The following is a 20,480-nucleotide window of genomic DNA, read 5'->3' as shown; positions in this document are numbered from 1 at the left end:
ATCACGAATGCCACATACTAAGCGGTCGCGCAATGTGCGATCCAGATCGGTAAAATTGCACTCTATAGCCAATTTCCGCAAACTAGCCACGTACTCTTTTATATTTTCAGTGCCCGATTGACACCTCATATGAAACTTATACGATTGCACTATTTCATTTTGTTTAGGATTAAAATGATCGTCTAACACGGCCTTCACACTTGTATAGGTTATGTCCGTTATCTTTTTTGGCGAAATTAAAGATTCTACCAAATCATATAAATCGCGACCACATACCGAAAAGAAATTCGCTTTTTTTAGTTCATCCCTTTCAATACTATTCGCGAGCAAACAATAGTCGAACCTATTCACGTAGTTTTTCCAATTATCTTTGTCCATATGAAATTCACTAAATTTTACCGCCATTTTATTCACAACACTAAATCAACACTTTTAAACATTCAAACACTATGTTTAAAGCACTTTTAGCCTATTTTCGAATTAAATCCCGTCGCCAGAATGTTACGTACGCGTGCTGGCTTGCTGGCTAGAACCGAACTGGGGGTACCCGCAGATCATCATGATCTACCCACATGTCAATATATAACAATAAGTATATGTATTTATCTGTTTAAGTATGTATATTGTTGCTTAGCACCCATAGTACAAGCTTTGCTTAGTTTGGGGCTAAGTTGATCTGTGTAAGGTGTCCTCAATATTTATTATTTATTATAAATACAAGTTTTAAGCATAAAATTTACATACTAATTATGTTATTTGCAAACCTTTGAATGAAAGCAATAAACGAGGACTTTTGTTAGACAACAGTTTTTGTTACAAAATTTCTGAAATTCATAACAATTTTGTATTTTATGAATGAACTTGAAAAATAAAGGGTTCCCCAAACTTATCGACACGGAATTGGCCTGAGCCGACCAAAAACCTCTTTTGTATGCAGACGCTAACGCGTCGTCGTCGATGGGACGCATCCGTACGCATGTTCTTACTAACGAGCGGTTTTTGGTCGGTGAAAGCCCATTCCACGTTGATATGTTTGGGGAGACCCTAATTTGTAAATTGCAATATAAGTACACAAGATAGCTATTTGTCCTTGTGGGTAAAAGATAGAAAAAGAACATGAAAACTGTATCATGTTTTCACAAGTAAAGATACTCTAATTCTGGTTTGTACTTCAGATTTTGTGGACTTCTCAAATGGAAAATACTGCTGTGGAGTGGCTGCGTTTGTGTGCGTGACGGTGAAATCGTTCGACATACGCAGGGAAAACGTTGGCTACGCGACCTGCACCGCACATCTTAAAGGCTCTGCTATACATCAGGCTAGGAAGGTATGGATTACAATTTTAGGAGACTACTATTTCCATTTTTTTCTACTCCCGTGTTGTTATTCGTCATTTACCGTATCGTGCATAGATCGTTAAAACCCTACATGGCAGATGCCCGCCCCCGGTAGGCGCACCCACGCATACGATATAGCTCTTACAGCATTATTAGGTAGCCGTTAAGGGATATAGCGAGCCCGGGCGGCGGCGCGGGGGAGTGCGAGCGACAGGGTGAGTGCAGAAACATTGCAGAGGACAAGTCAAAATACTTGTAGGAAACAGTGCGAATTTCACGAAAGTTATTCTAGAAAACTATTCAAAAGTAAGTGCATGGTCGTAGAAAAAGTATTATATGCAACGGTGTTTAACTGAGTCAAAAAATACTCGTGGCGTCTTAATAACAATTTTCGGCTTCGCCTCAAATTGTTACCCACGCCACTCGTCTTTTTTGACCTCCTTTAAACGCCTGTTGCATAAAATACTATTATGTACATATATTATTTTGTTTATTATATTATTTTTATGTAAACTTAAATGTAAAGTTACTTTCTAGCGATTTAATTAATTTTGATTGCCATAGAAGGAGTATTTTCTCATTGATTAAATTCAATGTTTCAAATGGAGGAGGTCTCAAATGAACATCATTAGAATTTAGTGCATTCGACTTTTATTTTATTTTCTGTGATTTTATTAAGTTGTATTCTTCAATGTCTACTAAATGGTTTCAGTGTGCAGTAACAAACGCCCTTCGCGAGACGCTCCTCAGTTTCGGCGGCAGCGTGGCCACGGAGCTAATGGAGACGCTCGAGGCTCACAGGACGGAGCCGGTGCCCGTAGGGCCCGCGTCCGTGCCCGTAGTCCCGCCCCCGATGCCGGAGCCCCAGCCCGAAAACAACCAGAACATCGCAAATAGAGACCCCAAGAACTCCCCGCTGCCGAAAAACATACCGAGGAAGGAAGACGCCAACCCGGTCAATATGAGACATCCTCTACCACCCGCGATCAAGAATGTGGTCCCCGCCCCGCCGCCGCCGGTCGCCGCGGCGCTGCCCATGCCCGCCCCGCCGCCCGCCAGCAGGCCGCCCGGGCCCGGCGCGCCGAGAGCGCCCGCGCCGAGACACAACTCTAACGTAAGTTTCGTCCTCCAACCCGTCATGGGCGGGGTGGTCCCGCCGTTATACGCGCCGCAGCCGAGAATGCAACACGTCACGCCTCCGCACGTCTACCCGAACTACTACGAGTACGGCCCCTGGCATTTCACTTACGAGTCGTACGACCGACACCACGGTAACGTTAACCTAAACTTCAATATCCCGCCAAAAAACTTAGTTGTCAACGGTCGATCCGGCTCGGTCGAGTGTAAGAACGCCTGCGGGGTCCGACCGAACGGTCCGGAGGGCGAGCCTATCCAGTACCATCCCCCGCAGAACCAGGGCTGCTGGATAAAACCGACTATCTTCTATGATGGCTTCTGGACGGAGCAGAAAGTTAAAAAGTGGGTAGCGGAGCAGGTTGAAAAACAGTTCCCGGAGGATGCATCCCAAAAGTCCACTTCTCCTAGTAATAGTGGGCAACCGGACCCTAAGTCTTAACGGCTATCTTATGAAAGTTACCTTTTAAGTATATTTCGTATTAACCGGTTTTGAAATTGAAAATTTATGTCTTGGTGTCTATGGGAAGCACTGCTATACTGCAAAATTCAAAACGAAATCACATCAGTTTTCGTTTTTTATGTCAAATGTTTGTAGTTTTAGCTCTGATTGTGTGCTTTGCCGTGAATTTAAACTCTTATAGAAAAAACAGGGACGAACATGACATCATGATGTATTTAGTATAACAGACACCATTAAAACTAGGCATTTTAATCTTTGATAGTTTACAAAAACGACATGGAATAAATAATTGAATTGGTAAAATAAATAAAATATTAATTTTAACAGAGACCATTTACCAATAAACTGCCAACACTGAAAAAAAAAGACAAACGATATAACCACTTACAGAAGATGTTTGAATAAATGCCTAAATTTTGTTGTTTTTGTAAACATCACAGATTTCGTGGTGTAAGGCAAGCTAGTACCACATCGCTTATAAATTTCAAGTATTCAGCGTTTGCAAGCCTAAAAAATAAGGTCCTATATTGACCTACTTCACATAGTTTTTATTCCATTTAAATTATAAATGTCACTACAGTGCAGGTAATAATAATATAGCAATTCGCATATGATGAGAGTTGCATCACACTCTCTGCATGGAATTTGCAATGACAGAGTGTGGCAATGTCATTATATTATAAATCTCAATTTTCTCACTTAGTTGTAGTAAAAAAGTGCCAATTTAGTTTTTTGAAGTATCAACTCGAAGGTAAAGTACAAACATGAGTCTAATAGCCCTAATACAACCGAGTTAAAAACATGTCTTTCTAGCTCTCACTTGTGGTGTGGGATGACGTTTGCACGACGCGGTTGTCTGTTAGGGCCTTAAGATTTGATCCTTAAAGCACAGTATAATAAAGAGTACTATCGTATCAATCTCGCTCCCCGCTGAAAGTGCCGCCCACCCTCGCTCGGTTACCTCACTGTTACCGCCTGTCAAAAAGCGAACAGTGACCTGTCATATTTCACTCATACAAGCATGGTACGCGTTCACCTACACGAGCTTAGAATGTGTGTTAGGTACGCGCCTCTTTCATATATTTGATCGCCAGTGTCCGAGATGTGCTTAAAGTGTCGATTTGTGCGATATTTTATTATCTGCAATGTTGTTGGCAATCTAAGAAGTTACGGTATTTGGAATCTCGAAATTTAGCACACTATTTTTGAGTCGTTTTTCCCGAATTATGGCGTAAGTGTTATTAGTGCTATACGGTGACTATTTAGGGTAGTTTAGGCTAGGGGTAGTTTCACGCGATACATTTCATAGGCAATTGAAAGCGGAAGAAAACTGTACAAGTAGTTATGAACTTGAATGTACCAAAGATGAGTATAATAAAGCCTGCTTATCTCTATACAAAGAATTCAAAACGTTATGATAGTAAGGGTTCCTTTTGTACCTTTTTGGTACGGAACCCTAAAAATGAGAAACCTTATAGAAGCTTACAGTCTTTATTTTATAGTCATCTCTGGTACCTTACACGGATTGCTGTCTATATAACTTCACTGTTAGAAAACGATTTAATCAAAACACCATGTATTATAGTGGCACCTATATATCAAAAACATATATTAAATCGAGTATTTCTGAACATAATAATCCCAAGAAAAATATTCCAAATATTTTAATGCGTGTTGAAAAAACTAAAAATAAGTATTAATTAAAGCATTTATTTTTGTGAGAATTGGGTTGTGTTATGAATTATGAAATGAAAGGAATTTTAATGATAATTTTGCAATAATCATATCATCGTCGAAAGCAATAAAAGACTTGTGTTTAGGATTCTTTTCTGCCAGCTAAAAGATTGGGATGTGCAGACGTACGGAGCGATGAAAAAAAAAGTTACTGTGCTCTTTTAGGGTCTTTAAAGTGCTTGGCTGTGAGCGTTGGACCGAATCAATCAGTATACAGCTGTAGTGCGAAAAGGGTTTCCTTCGGAAACGTTCGTATCTGTCGTGCTAGTTCAGTCAATGTCAGTACATTTTGTACTGAGACTGACTGAAATAGCATGAGTACATTTTGTACTGAGACTGACTGAAATAGCATGAGTACATTTTGTACTGACACTGACTGAAATAGCATGACACGTTCGTATGTTTCGGAACAATTCGAAGGCAAATCTTGTCGCACTCACTACATCTGTAAAGGCCCGTTTCTCGAAAGGTACAAGCCTTGTATTACAAGTGCGCGAACTGTCAAATCGTATGGGTTGTCATGGAAACACACTTGTAATACAAGGCTTTTACTATTCGAGAAACGGGCTACAGATGTCCCGAAAACCAACGACAAAACGGAAAGGGGTGATAAGGCAGTGGTCCCACTGCGAGCACGTAAGCTATGAGCTATCGGCTATCAAAACGTACAAAAGATAATCACTCCCGTGTAAATAAAAGAGACACGGCGATGTTTATAGTTACTCTCCCAGCGGTGAGCTATCAATATAGCCGTGTCTCTTTTATTTACACGGGAGTGCTTATCTTTTGTTCGTTTTATAGCCTATAGTTCATAGCTTGACTAGCTCGCGGTGAGACCAGTGCCTAAGACAAGCCATTAGCTATCACATTAAGCGAATTTGAGCTTAAAGAAAATGTCATGGTTTTTGAGATAACAAGTTCTTATTCGACCATTGAAATAAATCTAGCAAATGCCCATATATTGCCAACGATTTTTGAATGGCAAAATTATGTGAAAACGCTACTTTATGAGGTTTTTAAATATTTTTAAGTGATGAAATATTTCCATTATTTAGGAGGATGGTTCGCTTTTTTTAAGGAATTGCTCTGTTGTATATAGGTATTATATTATGACTAAGGTAATGTGTGCAGTACATGTTTTTACTGTAATAAATTGTTTGAAAATTTACAATGTTTGATTGTCCGTCGTGTATTGTTATGTTCTGCCCATTTTATTTTGTTTTACATAATTTAATTAATATCCATTAAGACAAAATAGAGTTTGGCTAAGCTACTAAAGACATAACGAAGTGTATAAGTAAATAAGTAACTACTCACTTATGAAACTTGAGTTAGACCAAAATAAGTTAGTAGATATTTTATACCCTGCCTTTGCAAGGGTTCAGTCATAATAGATTACTCATAATTTAATCGAAATTTGATGTTTAAAATTACATTGTCACCACACCAACTGGTAAAGGCTCACTTTGCTATCCGAAAACAGATAGTAAAATTGCATTTTATCCACAAGAGTGCAAAGTAATGTCATACAAATTTTAACTTGCACGGGAAGCATGGTCGCGCGATAGACGATAAAATAGCAGGCCGTCCCTATCGCACTATTTGTAAGTGCGATAGGGACGGTCTGATATTTTATCGTCTATCGCGCGACCATGCTTCCCGTGTTGATGTCTTAAGCTGGCTAGTGGAATGTACTTATAAATGATGATTTGGAATAGTAAATATCGAATATAATTATTGATGGAATTGATATAGTTTGATGTTTTATAGTCTGTATTTTGCTTGTGTTGGTGTGGTGAGGGTGAAAAATTTGGTTTCACTCGGTGGCAAAGTTTGTTTAACCTTCGTGCCTTGAAACACTTTCGCTTGCTCGGGTATCAATATTGGCACGTGCGGTTAAACAACAACTTTGCCCCCTTGTAAAACAAATAACTATTGCACCGACGAGGCTGTCAAAACCGTAACCAAATTATCTTGGACTGACTCTACTTGTGAAAGAATTTGATCTGAGATTAATAGTTAAAAAGTTGAATTTATTTTTAGAAGCCTTTTAGGGTTCCGTAGTCAACTAGGAACCCTTATAGTTTCGCCATGTCTGTCTGTCCGTCCGTCCGTCCGTCCGTCCGTCCGCGGATAATCTCAGTAACCGTAAGCACTAGAAAGCTGAAATTTGGTACCAATATGTATATCAATCACGCCAACAAAGTGCAAAATTAAAAAATGGAAAAAAATGTTTTATTAGGGTACCCCCCCTACATGTAAAGTGAGGGCTGATATTTTTTTCATTCCAACCCCAACATGTGATATATTGTTGGATAGGTATTAAAAAATGAATAAGGGTTTACTAAAATCGTTTTTTGATAATATTAATATTTTCGGAAATAATCGCTCCTAAAGGAAAAAAAAGTGCGTCCCCCCCCCTCTAACTTTTGAACCATATGTTTAAAAAATATGAAAAAAATCACAAAAGTAGAACTTTATAAAGACTTTCTAGGAAAATTATTTTGAACTTGATAGGTTCAGTAGTTTTTGAGAAAAATACGGAAAAATACGGAACCCTACACTGAGCGTGGCCCGACACGCTCTTGGCCGGTTTTGTATCTACTAAGACAAAGTAGTCAATAAGAAGACATTATTATATCGTACACTGTAGGTATGTATGGATGTATAATCTCTTGACCTGCTTCACACCCTATTCAATTTAACATTAGTAATCCAATCCACCATTAATGGCGCCATTATAGCTTGTCCCTGACTCAAGTTTTGTTCTATGAGATTCGGCAAGCCTGTATGGCTATCATCAGATCAGCTAAATGATATCTACCGTAATATTGCTTTGTCTCCCAATTTACAAGCAGGTACCTAATGAGAAGTAGGTTTAATAATTGTGTTGCTTAACTTCAAACTTGGGTAAACCCATTCTGCTATAAGGTTGATTATATTTCAGATCATAATATATTTATTTATATAATCACTAGTTTTTGCCCGCGGCTTCACTCGCGTTAGAAAGAGACAAAAAGTAGCCTATGTCAATCTCCATCCCTTCAGCTATCTCCACTTAAAAAATCATGTCAATTCGTCGCTCCGTTTTGCCGTGAAAGACGGACAAACAAACAGACACACACACTTCCCATTTATAATATTAGTATGGATTAATCATCCTTAAAGCAGAAGGAATGTACCCAAGTTTCAAGATAAGATACACAATTTAGTTTTCAAGATCTGACCTACCATTAAAATTTATTTGTGTGATGATCAGTGATCACAGATAGTTGTTCCTGAGTCATGGATGTTTTCTATGTATATAAGTATTTATATATTATATATATATCGTTGTCTGAGTAAAAAGGTAACCTATGTTCGTTACCTTTTTAGAATTGGCATAGACCTAGACTCATGACATGACACTTGTGACATGACATGCGTCAATGGGATAAAATGTAAAAATATTTGAAATGTGCAAGACGATATAGTAAAATATTTAATTAGATGAGTGACTGTGGATATTAAGGACTTTAAATGTCGTTTCTTTATTTCACAGGTCAGTACCTATCGTTATTTTATAGTAGTTTACCATGTTATACAAATAATACTTGTAGCGTTAAAAATAAACCTTTATTTCACAGAGCAACGCATGAAGTTTCTTTACACAGTCGTAATAATTCAATTAAAAATAAATAATCTTATAAAACGACATTTCTAGTTAAAGTGAAATAACAAAAATGACGAAACTTCGTTTCGAATTCACTATACTACCTGGAAATGACGAAAAAACGAATGTATGTTGTCTTACCTCTATAACCACCGAAGACAACCAAAGTTATGCGATACCCGACGGGTTACAGTCCATCGGTCATCACAAAGAATTGATGAAAACAGCTGCATATACTAAAGTAAAAAATAGTTTGTCAAAGAGGTACCAAACAAGAAGAGTTTGGATCTCATTAAACGAAGAACTCGAGCATATTTACATGGATGAGGATGGAAATGTACAATTTGCAGACAGATATTTAGAGGAATTAAAACAGGATCAGTCTGTTTCCACTCCACCTGCTGTTGCTGATGCAAAAGCAACAAATAATTTGGAAAAGTTGTTGGAAAAGTTAATAGAAAATACACAGGAAAGTAGACAACAGAGCTTAAAAAACATTGCTGAAAAGTTTGTGATTGAAAAGTTTACGAGCAAACATTCTAATGCAGCTCAATGGATGGATATTTATGAAAAGGAATGTGCGCGTTTCCAGATATCAGATGAAAAGAAGATCGAAGTTCTTAGGCTCTTTATGGATAGAAGTTGTGCAGATTGGTACAGTTCCATGGTTATAAAACTAACTATGAATGCAGAGTGGTCTGAGTGGAGAAAAAAATTTTGCGAATCTTTTGTCAATAAAGGTTGGAGTCCAGTTACACATGCATTACTGTATAAATATAAAGATGGGTCACTATTAGATTACGCCATAAAAAAAGAAAAGCTTTTACTTGATATGAGACAGTCTATAGATTCCGGCACATTGGTAGACCTCATTGCAGTTGGTTTGCCGGAGTACATATTAAACAAGATTGATAGAGAAGCATTGAAGGATACAGTTGAGTTGTTCAATGAAGTAAGCAAGTATGAAAGTATGGTCAGCAAAAAAGTTTTGTATTTAAGAGAAAGTATGAACCTTCAAAAACAAATTTCAAGAACGAGGATATAAAGCCATGTAAGATTTGTGAAGGCTTAAATAAAGGCACTCGTTATCACCCTGAGACATCATGTTGGTTCCGTACGAAAGAATATGACAATGTGAAGAAGAACTTTATCAAACACGTTAATAATGCATTGATAGAGGCAAAATTGAATGAATCTATTCCAAAAAACGAATAATTACACCACTGATTAAGGTCAAATTACTAGTGAATGATAAATATCCGATTAATGCGGTTTATGACCCAGGTTCAGTCGTTTCAATTATAAATGCTAAGCTTTTAAGCCTTAAAGGAAAAGGAAACGAACTGAATGAAGAAAACTTAGTAACAGTTGGTGGTGTTAAAAAAACAGATGGCTTGACCAATCTAAAAATAAAGATTTTTAATAAAGAAGAATATGTTGATATATGCATAGTTGATGAAGAATATTTTAAACATGATTTTATAATCGGTTTGGACCTAATAAAAATATTTAGATTAACGCAAGACGAGAATTTAGAAATTCATCAAGTACTAGGTACAAACACAAACAATAATAATAAAATAGAAGTTACTAATAAAGAAAAAGTCCTAAACAAGTTGGAAAATCTTGATCACGATCAAAATAACACTACAAAAGAATATTATGTTAACTTTAATGAACATATAAAGGAAGAGGATTTTAAGATAAAGATCGATCATTTGAATAAGGAGCAACAGGCTCAAATAAATGCATTGATTAGTAAATATGAATCCGTTTTTGCACGGCATAAATACGATATTGGGACTGTAAATGGCTATGAGGCTAGAATAGACTTGTTAGTGGACAAGTACTGCAGCAAAAGACCATACAGATGTACTATGGAAGATAAAAAAGAGATAGAAGAGCAAATTGGGAAGTTGCTTGACAACAAGTTAATAGAAGAATCATATAGCCCATTTGCTGCACCCGTCACACTGGCGTTTAAGAGAGAAGAAAATAAAAAATCAAGATTATGTATCGACTTTCGAGACTTAAACAAAATAGTAATACCGCAAGCTCAGCCTTTTCCATTGATTGACGACCTAATGATAAAAACTAGAAATTGTAAAATTTTTACGACGCTTGACATCAACTCAGCGTTTTGGTCTATTCCTTTACGTATAGAGGACAGAAAGAAAACAGCATTTGTTACTCAGGAGGGGCACTTTCAGTGGACATGCCTTCCTTTTGGATTAAAGACCTCGCCAGCAATATTTCAAAGAATTTTAAGCAATATATTGAGAAAATACAAACTGACGGATTTTGCAGTAAATTACATCGATGACATCCTTATATTTTCCAATACGTTTACCGAGCACATTGAACATTTAACAAAGTTGCTGGAAGCAATCAAAACCGAGGGATTTCGACTAAAATTTACAAAATGTACATTTGCATCTGATTCAGTGAAATATTTGGGGCACATAATACAAAACAATTCAGTTAAACCATTGAAAGATAACTTGACCTCGATCAAAGATTTTCCTGTTCCGAAAACGCAGAAGAATATAAGACAGTTTTTAGGAAAAATTAATTTTTACCATGATTATATTCCGAAGAGTGCAATAATACTAAACCCATTGCACAATCTATTGCGAAAAAACCAGAAATTTGTATGGACAGCTGAATGTCAAAATGCATTTGAAAAAATAAAACATCTCTTATGTTCTCAACCAGTATTGGAAATATTCGATAAAAATTTACCGATAAACATTTATACGGATGCTTCGTTAGAAGGCGTTGGGGCTATTTTGAAACAAATACAACCTGATGGTAAAGAAAAACCCGTCGCTTATTTTTCAAAGAAACTTAATGAAGCTCAGAAGAAGAAAAAGGCAATATATTTAGAATGCTTAGCCATCAAAGAGGCAGTAAGGTATTGGCAATACTGGTTAATAGGCAAACCATTTACAGTTTATTCAGACCACAAACCATTGGAAAACATGAATTTAAAATCAAGAACTGACGAAGAATTAGGTGATTTGACATATTACTTATCTCAGTATGACTTTAAAATAAAATGTAATCCAGGAAAGGAAAATTTAGAGGCCGACTGCTTAAGCAGAAATCCTGTATTAGAACCATACGAGAATACAGACGAACAGCTAAAAGTAGTTAATTTGATTAATTTAGAAGATATTGTAAAAGATCAAGAAAAAACCAAGAAATACAGAATAAAAGAGAAAAATTAATTGAAAGGCACAATGTGTACTTAAAAAAAGATAGAAAAAGAGAAAAATTATTTTGTCCGAAGAATTCAGTATAAAACTTATAAAAACCATACATTGCGATTTTGGTCATATTGGAATAGGGCAAATGCAGAAAACCATTAGTCCATTTTATACAGCCAAAAACATGACACAGAATATAAAATCGGTGTGCACTAATTGTGAAACTTGCATTAAGAATAAGTCGAGAGGACAAAGGAAATATGGATTTATGTCACAATTAGGCCCGGCTACTAAACCATTCGAAATCATGTCTATAGACACCATTGGAGGTTTTGGTGGTTCAAGATCAACGAAGAAATATCTTCACCTATTAGTGGATCATTTCTCTAGATACGCATTTATTTCTACCTCGAAGACACAAAATGCAAATGACTTTATAAAACTGGTCAAAAATATATCAGATACTGAAGATATTGGTATGATACTTACAGACCAGTACCCAGGTATCAACTCAAGTGAGTTTAAAGCTTTTTTGAAGAGCAAAAGTATACCATTGGTATTTACAGCGGTAGACTCGGCTTTTTCCAATGGATTAAATGAAAGGTTGAATCAAACTTTGGTAAATAAAATAAGGTGCAAGATGAATGAAAACGGCAGCAAAAGAGCATGGACAACAGTAGCGCACGAATGTGTGAAAAATTATAATGAAACCAACCATTCAGTTACCCGTTTTTCTCCAAGTTATCTTTTAAATGGTACAGATGTTGCAATATTACCTAATGAATTAAGAGAGAAAAAATCGCATAGTGAATGGATCAGGGACAGAGCAGAAGCTTTGGAAAATACAAGAAAATCACACTACTATAATAAGAAGTTGTTTGACAGAAACAGAGAATTCTTTGAATTTAATGTTGGTGACATGGTATATGTTGAAAATGGAAATAAATTAAATAGAAAGAAATTAGGAGAACTTAAAATTGGACCATTTGCAATTATTGAAAAAATTTCAAATTCAATATTTAGAATAGATACAGGACACAGGAAAACAGAGTCCAACCTCTTTCATATTACAAAACTTATTCCGTGCCACTGTCACGGCACTATTCAAGAAGGCGAGGAGTAAGTAGCTAAAATATTAAACCGAAAATTATTGGAAATTTTCTCCTTCCAGGGGGGGAGATGTAAAAAGGTAACCTATGTTCGTTACCTTTTTAGAATTGGCATAGACCTAGACTCATGACATGACACTTGTGACATGACATGCGTCAATGGGATAAAATGTAAAAATATTTGAAATGTGCAAGACGATATAGTAAAATATTTAATTAGATGAGTGACTGTGGATATTAAGGACTTTAAATGTCGTTTCTTTATTTCACAGGTCAGTACCTATCGTTATTTTATAGTAGTTTACCATGTTATACAAATAATACTTGTAGCGTTAAAAATAAACCTTTATTTCACAGAGCAACGCATGAAGTTTCTTTACACAGTCGTAATAATTCAATTAAAAATAAATAATCTTATATAAGTATTTATATATTATATATATATCGTTGTCTGAGTATCCACAACACACGCCTTCTTGAGCTTATCGTGGGCCTCAATCAATCTGTGTAAGAATGTCCTATAATATTTTATTTACTTAAAACCTCGCAAGTTAAAAAGCTTATAATAAAGACAGAGGTAGCTACAGCAGCATATTTGGACCGCAGGAGGCGAAGGTAGACCCCGAGGAGGAAGCGCGCGCCGAGAGGAAGCGGCGGCAGCGCCAGGCGCAAGAGGAGTTCCGGCTCAAGCAGCTCATGCGCCAGAGGACGGGTTAGCATTACTTCAATTATACAGGCCAAAGAGCAATTTTAATAACGAATCTACCGTGAGATACTGACATAGTAAACACTAGCTGACCCGGCGAACTTCGTACCGCCTAATGTGACTTTTTAATACTTATTCTGTTAAACAGGGCTGTGACGATTCAAACTAATTCCAAATCATCTAAATCGGTATAGCCGCGCGTTCTCGAGTTATAAACGGTCCCACTAACACGACTGTCGTTTGTTTATTTAGATATAAACCGGGTCACTCAAGTGTAAATTGTCAAAAGTCGCTCGACGTGATTCGCTCCGTCACTAGGAGCATTTTCATTGAGCTCACGCGGTCGTTTAGGTAGTCGATTAGTAGAAGTCTGCGTCGGGATATCAAATGTCAAGCGATTTTCGACTATTTACTCGTGAGTGACCCGATTTATATTTATACGACATTGGTCTAAGCGCGACAGCGGTGAGCGGCAGCTATACGTGCGAATGAAAAGGCCCATCGCTGTGTCTCGCTCCAATGTATGGCCGCCGATCACCGCTGTCGCACTTAGACCAATGTCGTGGCTAGGCCGTTAGACCAATGTCGTGGCTGAGCCGTAATAGGCCAAAGAGCCTTAGTAGTTAACCCTTTCGCCGCGACAATTAGTTCGGCCCGATGCTGTGGTGAAGTCAGCATCACGTAAGATTGTAGTCAAAGCCAGCAGGTAGAGTAGATACATAGGTTCAGTTTTTTATCAATGAATTCATTCACAATTTGTCCATGCAATTTCGCAGCTCACTGTAACGTTAGTTAGCGGACAGTTCGGTATGGTTAGTCGAACTCATTACAAAGTAGGTATAAGCATATTATAAACTCAACGCTTCTGTTTCCAAATGGAGTAGGCAGAGCACAAATAAAAGAGACACGGCGATGTTGATGGCTCACCGCTGGGCGAGTAGGTAACTATAAAAATCGCCGTGTCTCTTTTGTTTACACGTTAGTGATTATCTTTTGTTCATTTTTATAGCCGATAGCTCATAGCTTGCTAGCTCGCGGTGGGACCAGTGCCTTAAGGGGATGAAAAATATCGAAATTGTGCATGTCACGCTAGTAACCCAGTAATTTAGACCACTACTTAGGTACAAAGTAAGTATAGGGGAGATGACGGACTTACCAACTTAGGATTACCGTCTAAAACCAGAAAAATACCGTAAAAATGGTCCTTCGTTCCGAACTAGGTGATATGCAGACATTAACCCTTAAATGCATATTGTTGCCATTTGGCTACAATGTATGTATATTTTGTATATTTTGTATGTATGAGTCATAAGTCATAAGTCATAAGTCATAAGTCATTATTTTTCTTAGATCCTACATCTCAATCACTAAATAAAAACATTATTTCCAACCATTTAAGAAAAAATGGCGGAAAAGTGTGAAAAAACTGGATGATGGTGATTTTTAGTACATGATTCAGGCAAATGTTTTCAGAGTTAGTAACTATTTTATGTTTAATCATTTTATCATAGGGGTTTCTCAAATAGTGTACCTTTTTAATAGTAGTAAAAGTTTTCTTATAAATTTTACTAGTAATTATATATTTATATAAGTAAGATTTAGCCTATTTTACTTCTAACACTGATTTAGTATTAAAATCGATGTTAAATATTTTTTTATTATTTTTCCTAGAGTCAGAAAACCATTGTCTATCACATCATTAATTTCTAGTTAAAAGAAAAAAAACATGCATTTAAGGGTTAAACGTCGATACGAGCTCTACATTATCCCAAATTTTCAGCCTTGAGAAAATGAGGAAGGTCTGATGATTGATGATTCTGGCGGGTCAGACCGTGTCCATAATACACGGCGCTCGTGAGCATTACGAGAGATTATAACCAACAATTTCGGAGGCCAAAAGAAAAAAAATACAGATGAGGAAGATTTGCAAAAAAAATTGTATTTTTTTTACTATTTTTGAATGTATTTTCACATGAAAAGTAAATGTTATTCATAAAACGGGCACTTTAAATGAGTTTTGACTTTTTTTTTCTAAAAACCTCATTATTGAAAGGTACTTCTCACTTTTTGACATCTATCAATGAGGATAGTGAGACTAGGCATAGACATAGACATTTTATTAATAATATCAATCCTTGATAATATTATAAATATTACACGTTCATCAATAAAATTATTTAACAGCAATTAAATTAAGATTATTACAATTTAAGTCTAGTTATAATTTCGAATATTTAATTGAAAGATGCATTCATTGATAGATGCATCCGTAATAGCATCAATGTCGTTAAAAAAACCTTTTGTACCGAATTACAATAAGATTTTTTTTTCAATTGGTAATAACACTGAAACTAGGCGAAATCCAGAAAAGTATACTTATATGACTAACAAATGACACACACACACACACACATACAACGTGTTTCCGGTAACACTCAAAACCTCAGACACCCTAACTGATTTTTATTTTTTTAAACTCATCTAGAGTATTCATCTTTTTATCTGATGGTTACTTTTTTTTTAATTGAATTTTTAATTTTCTGTACAGCTCTACTTGACTTTTAGCTCTACACTCAATAAAATAATTGCTAACTTCCACCATAAACCACAAAACTATTTATTTGTGTACGTTACTGCAACGACATAAGGTTTACCAATAGACAGCTAAGATGTCACTGTAAAACACTTTAAATCTTTGTCACAGTAAACTTCAAATTGGACAGGTAATCGCAGTAAGCAAATTTAAACCCAATATTCATAATGACAAGGTTATAATTAGGTACGAGTTCAATTTGTTATGACTTATGATAAACATTAAGATTAAACTGACAAACAACGTCAAACTTGTAGCGGAAAAAATAATCGTCCAAGTAACCAGCCAGTATTAATACCCCTAAATACTGAAAAAGGTAAACAACCTCTAGCAATGCGATATACACAATGTTGTCTTACGAGTACAATAGAATAGACACGTAAAAAATAACTAATAATACAAATTTAAATAAAAATATTACCCCCATCAAGATATAGCTCAATCGATTCTACTCTCGATTCTGAACAAACTGTTTTCAGGTTTTTAGTGTTAAGTGAAACACGGTGTATACACACTCACGCATAAACATATTCTCTCTCACACACACACACACAGCCACACACACTTTCTGACGTGGTGAATATATAAATATCCAATTAGAATTAGTTTTTGCATGTTTAGTCTTAATTTATTTTTATTTTTAATATGCAATAGAAAAAAAAAGTATTGTTGTCTTATGTCGCTTAATGTAAAATCTTTCTGTTAACCGTACGATTTCCCTCACGGGACAGGCCTAGCCTAGTGTGGGGGTCAGTATAAAATGTAACTTTGTGTACCTTTAATTTGGAAATAAACCATTTTTTTTATGACATTTTAGTCTTAAAGTGGGATCAGAATTAATCTGTTAAAATCTCTAGCAATGCTCACGAGCACCGTGTATAGAAGGAGGATAAATTGGGACAGTTTTCTGTTAGGGTCGTTTAAGTTGTTTAGTAGTTACCTATCCTTGCCTGCCTTGGCTGTACAAGTATACAGTCAACCAATTGGAACTCTAGGCCACTGTAGGCCTATGTCATAGTGACGTTATAAATCAGATTGTAAGAAATCTCTTACCGTTTTTCATTTTGACATGGTTGTAGAGTGGCCTAGGGTCTCAATTGGTTGACTGTACCTATCTTTGCCTGTAGGTATTTTTATTCATGCATTTATTTATGTTGACTTGCTTCTTTCACTTTTTAGTAGGCATCCATTTTGTATGTAGGCCATGACACCGCTTATTTTCTGCTTGTGACATCTATTTTTATGTGATTTGTTTACTTTAATAAAGTTGTTTTTTCATTACCTACTTTTTGTTTGCTACTAATTTTCATTTCCTTTGATCTTTAATAACACCTAACGTTTTTCGAAGTAGAAGTTTGTAAAGTTGATGACAATGATATATCGTCATTACTTTTAAAAAATCTCGTATCTCACGCTGTTCCTCAAAGTTAAAACGCAGTAAGTCTATATGCATTTCATACATATGTACTTACACATGTATGAAATGCCACAGTTTGGTTTTCTTTTAACCCCTTATTTGCCAAGAGTGGCCCTGAAACTTAAGTGGTTTCATGTGCTCTGCCTGCCCCTTTGTGGGATACAGGCGTGATTGTATGTATGTTAATTTTAATTTAATTTTAATTTTTATTCATAATAATTAACACAGCATTACAGATAAACCAAAGCACTGTGAAAATACATATATGATCCCTATATATACATAACGGGAAAAAGTTGACATACAATAAACATTAATAAGGCACAGAAGAAGGACGAACATCCATCATCTCGCTGAACCTCAGACATTCATCACGTACAACCATCCATCTACTAGCAAACACATCACATTCAGGCGCTGATGCGAGGAGTAAATTCAAGCTGTGTAATGCTCGAACAAAAGGAGAGTTCCTTCTCGACACTGTTCGGGAACTTGGCACTGACAGAAGACAGCGGTTTCGAGGCCGAAACTCAAATTTAGACGGTATCGGGACAAGCAGCCGTACTACTTGTGGTGTCAATTCGACACAGTCAGAGTCACCGCGTAGGATGGTACAAATTGCAGTGAGAAGTGCCGAACTGCGTCTTACCTCGAGTGAGTTATATCCCAGCATTCCTAACAAAAATTTGGTGGGATAGAGAAATGGGTAATACCCGTACAATTTTCTGTATAGGAAGCGCAAGAAAACTTTCTGCACTTTTTCAAGTTGCAAGACATATGTTGTCTCGTAGGGACTCCAAACGACAGAGGCCGTCTCAAGTTTACTCCTCACTAAGGCGTTGTAGAGCAGCTTTATTGTATGTGAGTCAGTAAAATCCTTGGCACTTCGAATGACAAATCCTAACCTCCTGTAACAATTACGGGTCAATGCATTCAAGTGCTCATGGAAATTGAGACGAGAGTCTAGGATGACACCGAGATCACGAATAGAGCTAACACGAACTAAATTGTTTGAACCTAAAGTATATTCGTACATCAGTGGATTCCGAGCTCTACTAAAACTTATAACCGCGCATTTGGAGACATTAAATGAAAGTATATTTCTTACGCTCCACTCGTGCAGCAGATCAAGATCCTTTTGAAGAGATTCACAGTCTGAGATTTCTTGCACGCCATAAATCAACTTTAAGTCATCGGCATAAAGAAGGCATCTAGCGAATCTCGGAACGGATGCCAGGTCATTAATCATTATACCGAAGAGCAAAGGACCCAGCACCGATCCCTGACTGACTCCAGATCTAGTGTGGTAAGCGTTCGATATAAAGCAGCCGTGTTGCACATATTGGTATGTTGTATGTACATATGTACTTACTACAATTTTCTTTTCATTGACAGACGAAGATACAAGTTTTTTTTAAAGTGACGATATGTTTGCGTTAAGCTCGTTATTTCCCAGTTAGTAGTGTAGAAATATAAAACCAACTTTTTAGAATGCATCAAAAGTAAATGAAGGCAAAATAATTTAAAAAATCCAGAAATAAAGTTAGGCTTAAGTACTACGTAGTATACGTATACGTACATAGGTCGGTGGCAAACAAGCATAAGGCTCGTCTGATAGGCTTTGCATCCATTTTGACGACTGGTCTATGTATTCGGTAGTGACCCTGCCTTATAAGCCGTTAGTGGGTTCGAATCCTGGTATATTTATTTATTTGAGAGATGAAACTGATGAACTCGGATATTTGTTCCTGATTCCTGGATGTTTTCATAGTAGGTATATCAGTAGATATGTAGGTATCTATGTATTTCAATTATGTATATCGTCGTCTGGCATCCTTAGTTTGGGACTAGGTTGATCAACCGATTTTTGTGTTTGGTTGATTATCCGACAAATATTGTAACTACCCGATAATGTAAAAATTAATTGTTTACATGCATACATACAATCACGCCTGTATCAGGTAGGCAGAACACATGAACCAGTCACATTGGCCCCCCAGTCGAGAATTGCCCCGCTGTACCTTATGTAATTTACTATTGCACCGGCGAGGCTGCACGTTAATACACCTAAAAACCATTTTACAATATTTTGAAGTACTTTCTTGTGTTATCTCTGCATTTTTGCCTCGGCTCATGGGAAGTTTAGGGCCTTGGTCCTCCCGAGAATGAATGAAATCGTTTATTCACAATGAACATATGGTTACAAAAGATCTTGGATAGGCTAGTTTCCTACTAGTCAAATCAGCTTCTTTTTATGAACTGTCAAAACGATTTGTTAATATGGAATGACTATGAAATACTGAGGAGTGACATCACGGTCAATTCATTTACTTTATATCTTTCTCTTTGACTTATTAAATATAAATTATATTTAAAAATAACTACTGTCCATATTTTTCTTCTATTTAGGTGGTGCTTTATTTCGTACACGGCATGAAATATTTTATTTTAAGTATAGGAAACTAGCCTATTGCAATAGTGTGTCCCTTAATATATTCAGTCTAGGTAGACGTGTGAATTGATGTAACTACATGCCCTAGTTTAACGAAAGCGACTGCCATCTACTTTCAGAAGACTCTGGTGAGCTGAAGAATGGTAGCAGCATTGACAGACTGCTACTCGACATTCCCTCTCAGGACATCGTGGTCCGCGAGAGCGGAAAGCGGAAGACGCCGCCGCCAGAAGGGAGCGCCAAGCGGAGGGGCGTGGATATGGGAGACTAAATCGGCTATACATGCGCGTTTTGAGAGCGTAGGCGGAGCGTTAGCGGAGCGCAATGGTAGCGGTGCGCCGGACGAACGCTGGCGGAAACTAACGAGCGGAATGCGCGCGGAACGCCAGCGTTCGTCCGGCGCACCGCTATCATTGCGCTCCTAACGCTACGCTATCAAAACGCTTTATGTGTGGCGGAGGCTTAAGCGTGGCTTGCGTGCACGCTCATATTCGACGCTGCATAGCGTGCACAAGGGCGAGCCCGCCCCGCCGACGGTTCACTATTATCTTGCAAACTTTTTTCATATACATTTGTTTTGCATAATAGTTCTTGGCAGAAGTCAAGTTTGGCAGAAATGCCTTACGCAGAATATGCTTTGGCATAAATCATTTCGCTGATTTTTATAATACCGA

The 20,480-nt window shown here is 36.9% G+C and overlaps 1 protein-coding gene across 2 annotated transcripts in view; it reads left to right on the top strand.

The window, feature by feature from the left end:
* LOC125234393 (DNA repair protein RAD52 homolog) overlaps window positions 1-20,132 on the top strand; it is a 29,106-nt gene extending 8,974 nt beyond the window's left edge. Inside the window, exons 3-6 of one of the 2 annotated variants that reach the window (XM_048140615.1) lie at window positions 1,176-1,327; window positions 2,050-2,451; window positions 13,245-13,350; window positions 19,926-20,132. In XM_048140615.1, coding sequence (XP_047996572.1) covers window positions 1,176-1,327; window positions 2,050-2,451; window positions 13,245-13,350; window positions 19,926-20,077 — 812 coding nt within the window. In that variant the 3' untranslated portion in view covers window positions 20,078-20,132. Of the gene's footprint in view, window positions 1-1,175; window positions 1,328-2,049; window positions 4,611-13,244; window positions 13,351-19,925 lie in introns of those variants that run through there. The other variant, XM_048140614.1, reaches the window with a different exon arrangement.
* Window positions 20,133-20,480: the final 348 nt, after the last annotated feature.

Source organism: Leguminivora glycinivorella, chromosome 16 (genome assembly GCF_023078275.1).
Source record: "Leguminivora glycinivorella isolate SPB_JAAS2020 chromosome 16, LegGlyc_1.1, whole genome shotgun sequence".
NCBI lineage: Eukaryota > Metazoa > Arthropoda > Insecta > Lepidoptera > Tortricidae > Leguminivora > Leguminivora glycinivorella.
The sequence above is the reverse complement of the archived record's forward strand: the minus strand, read 5'-3'. Positions and strand labels throughout refer to the sequence as shown.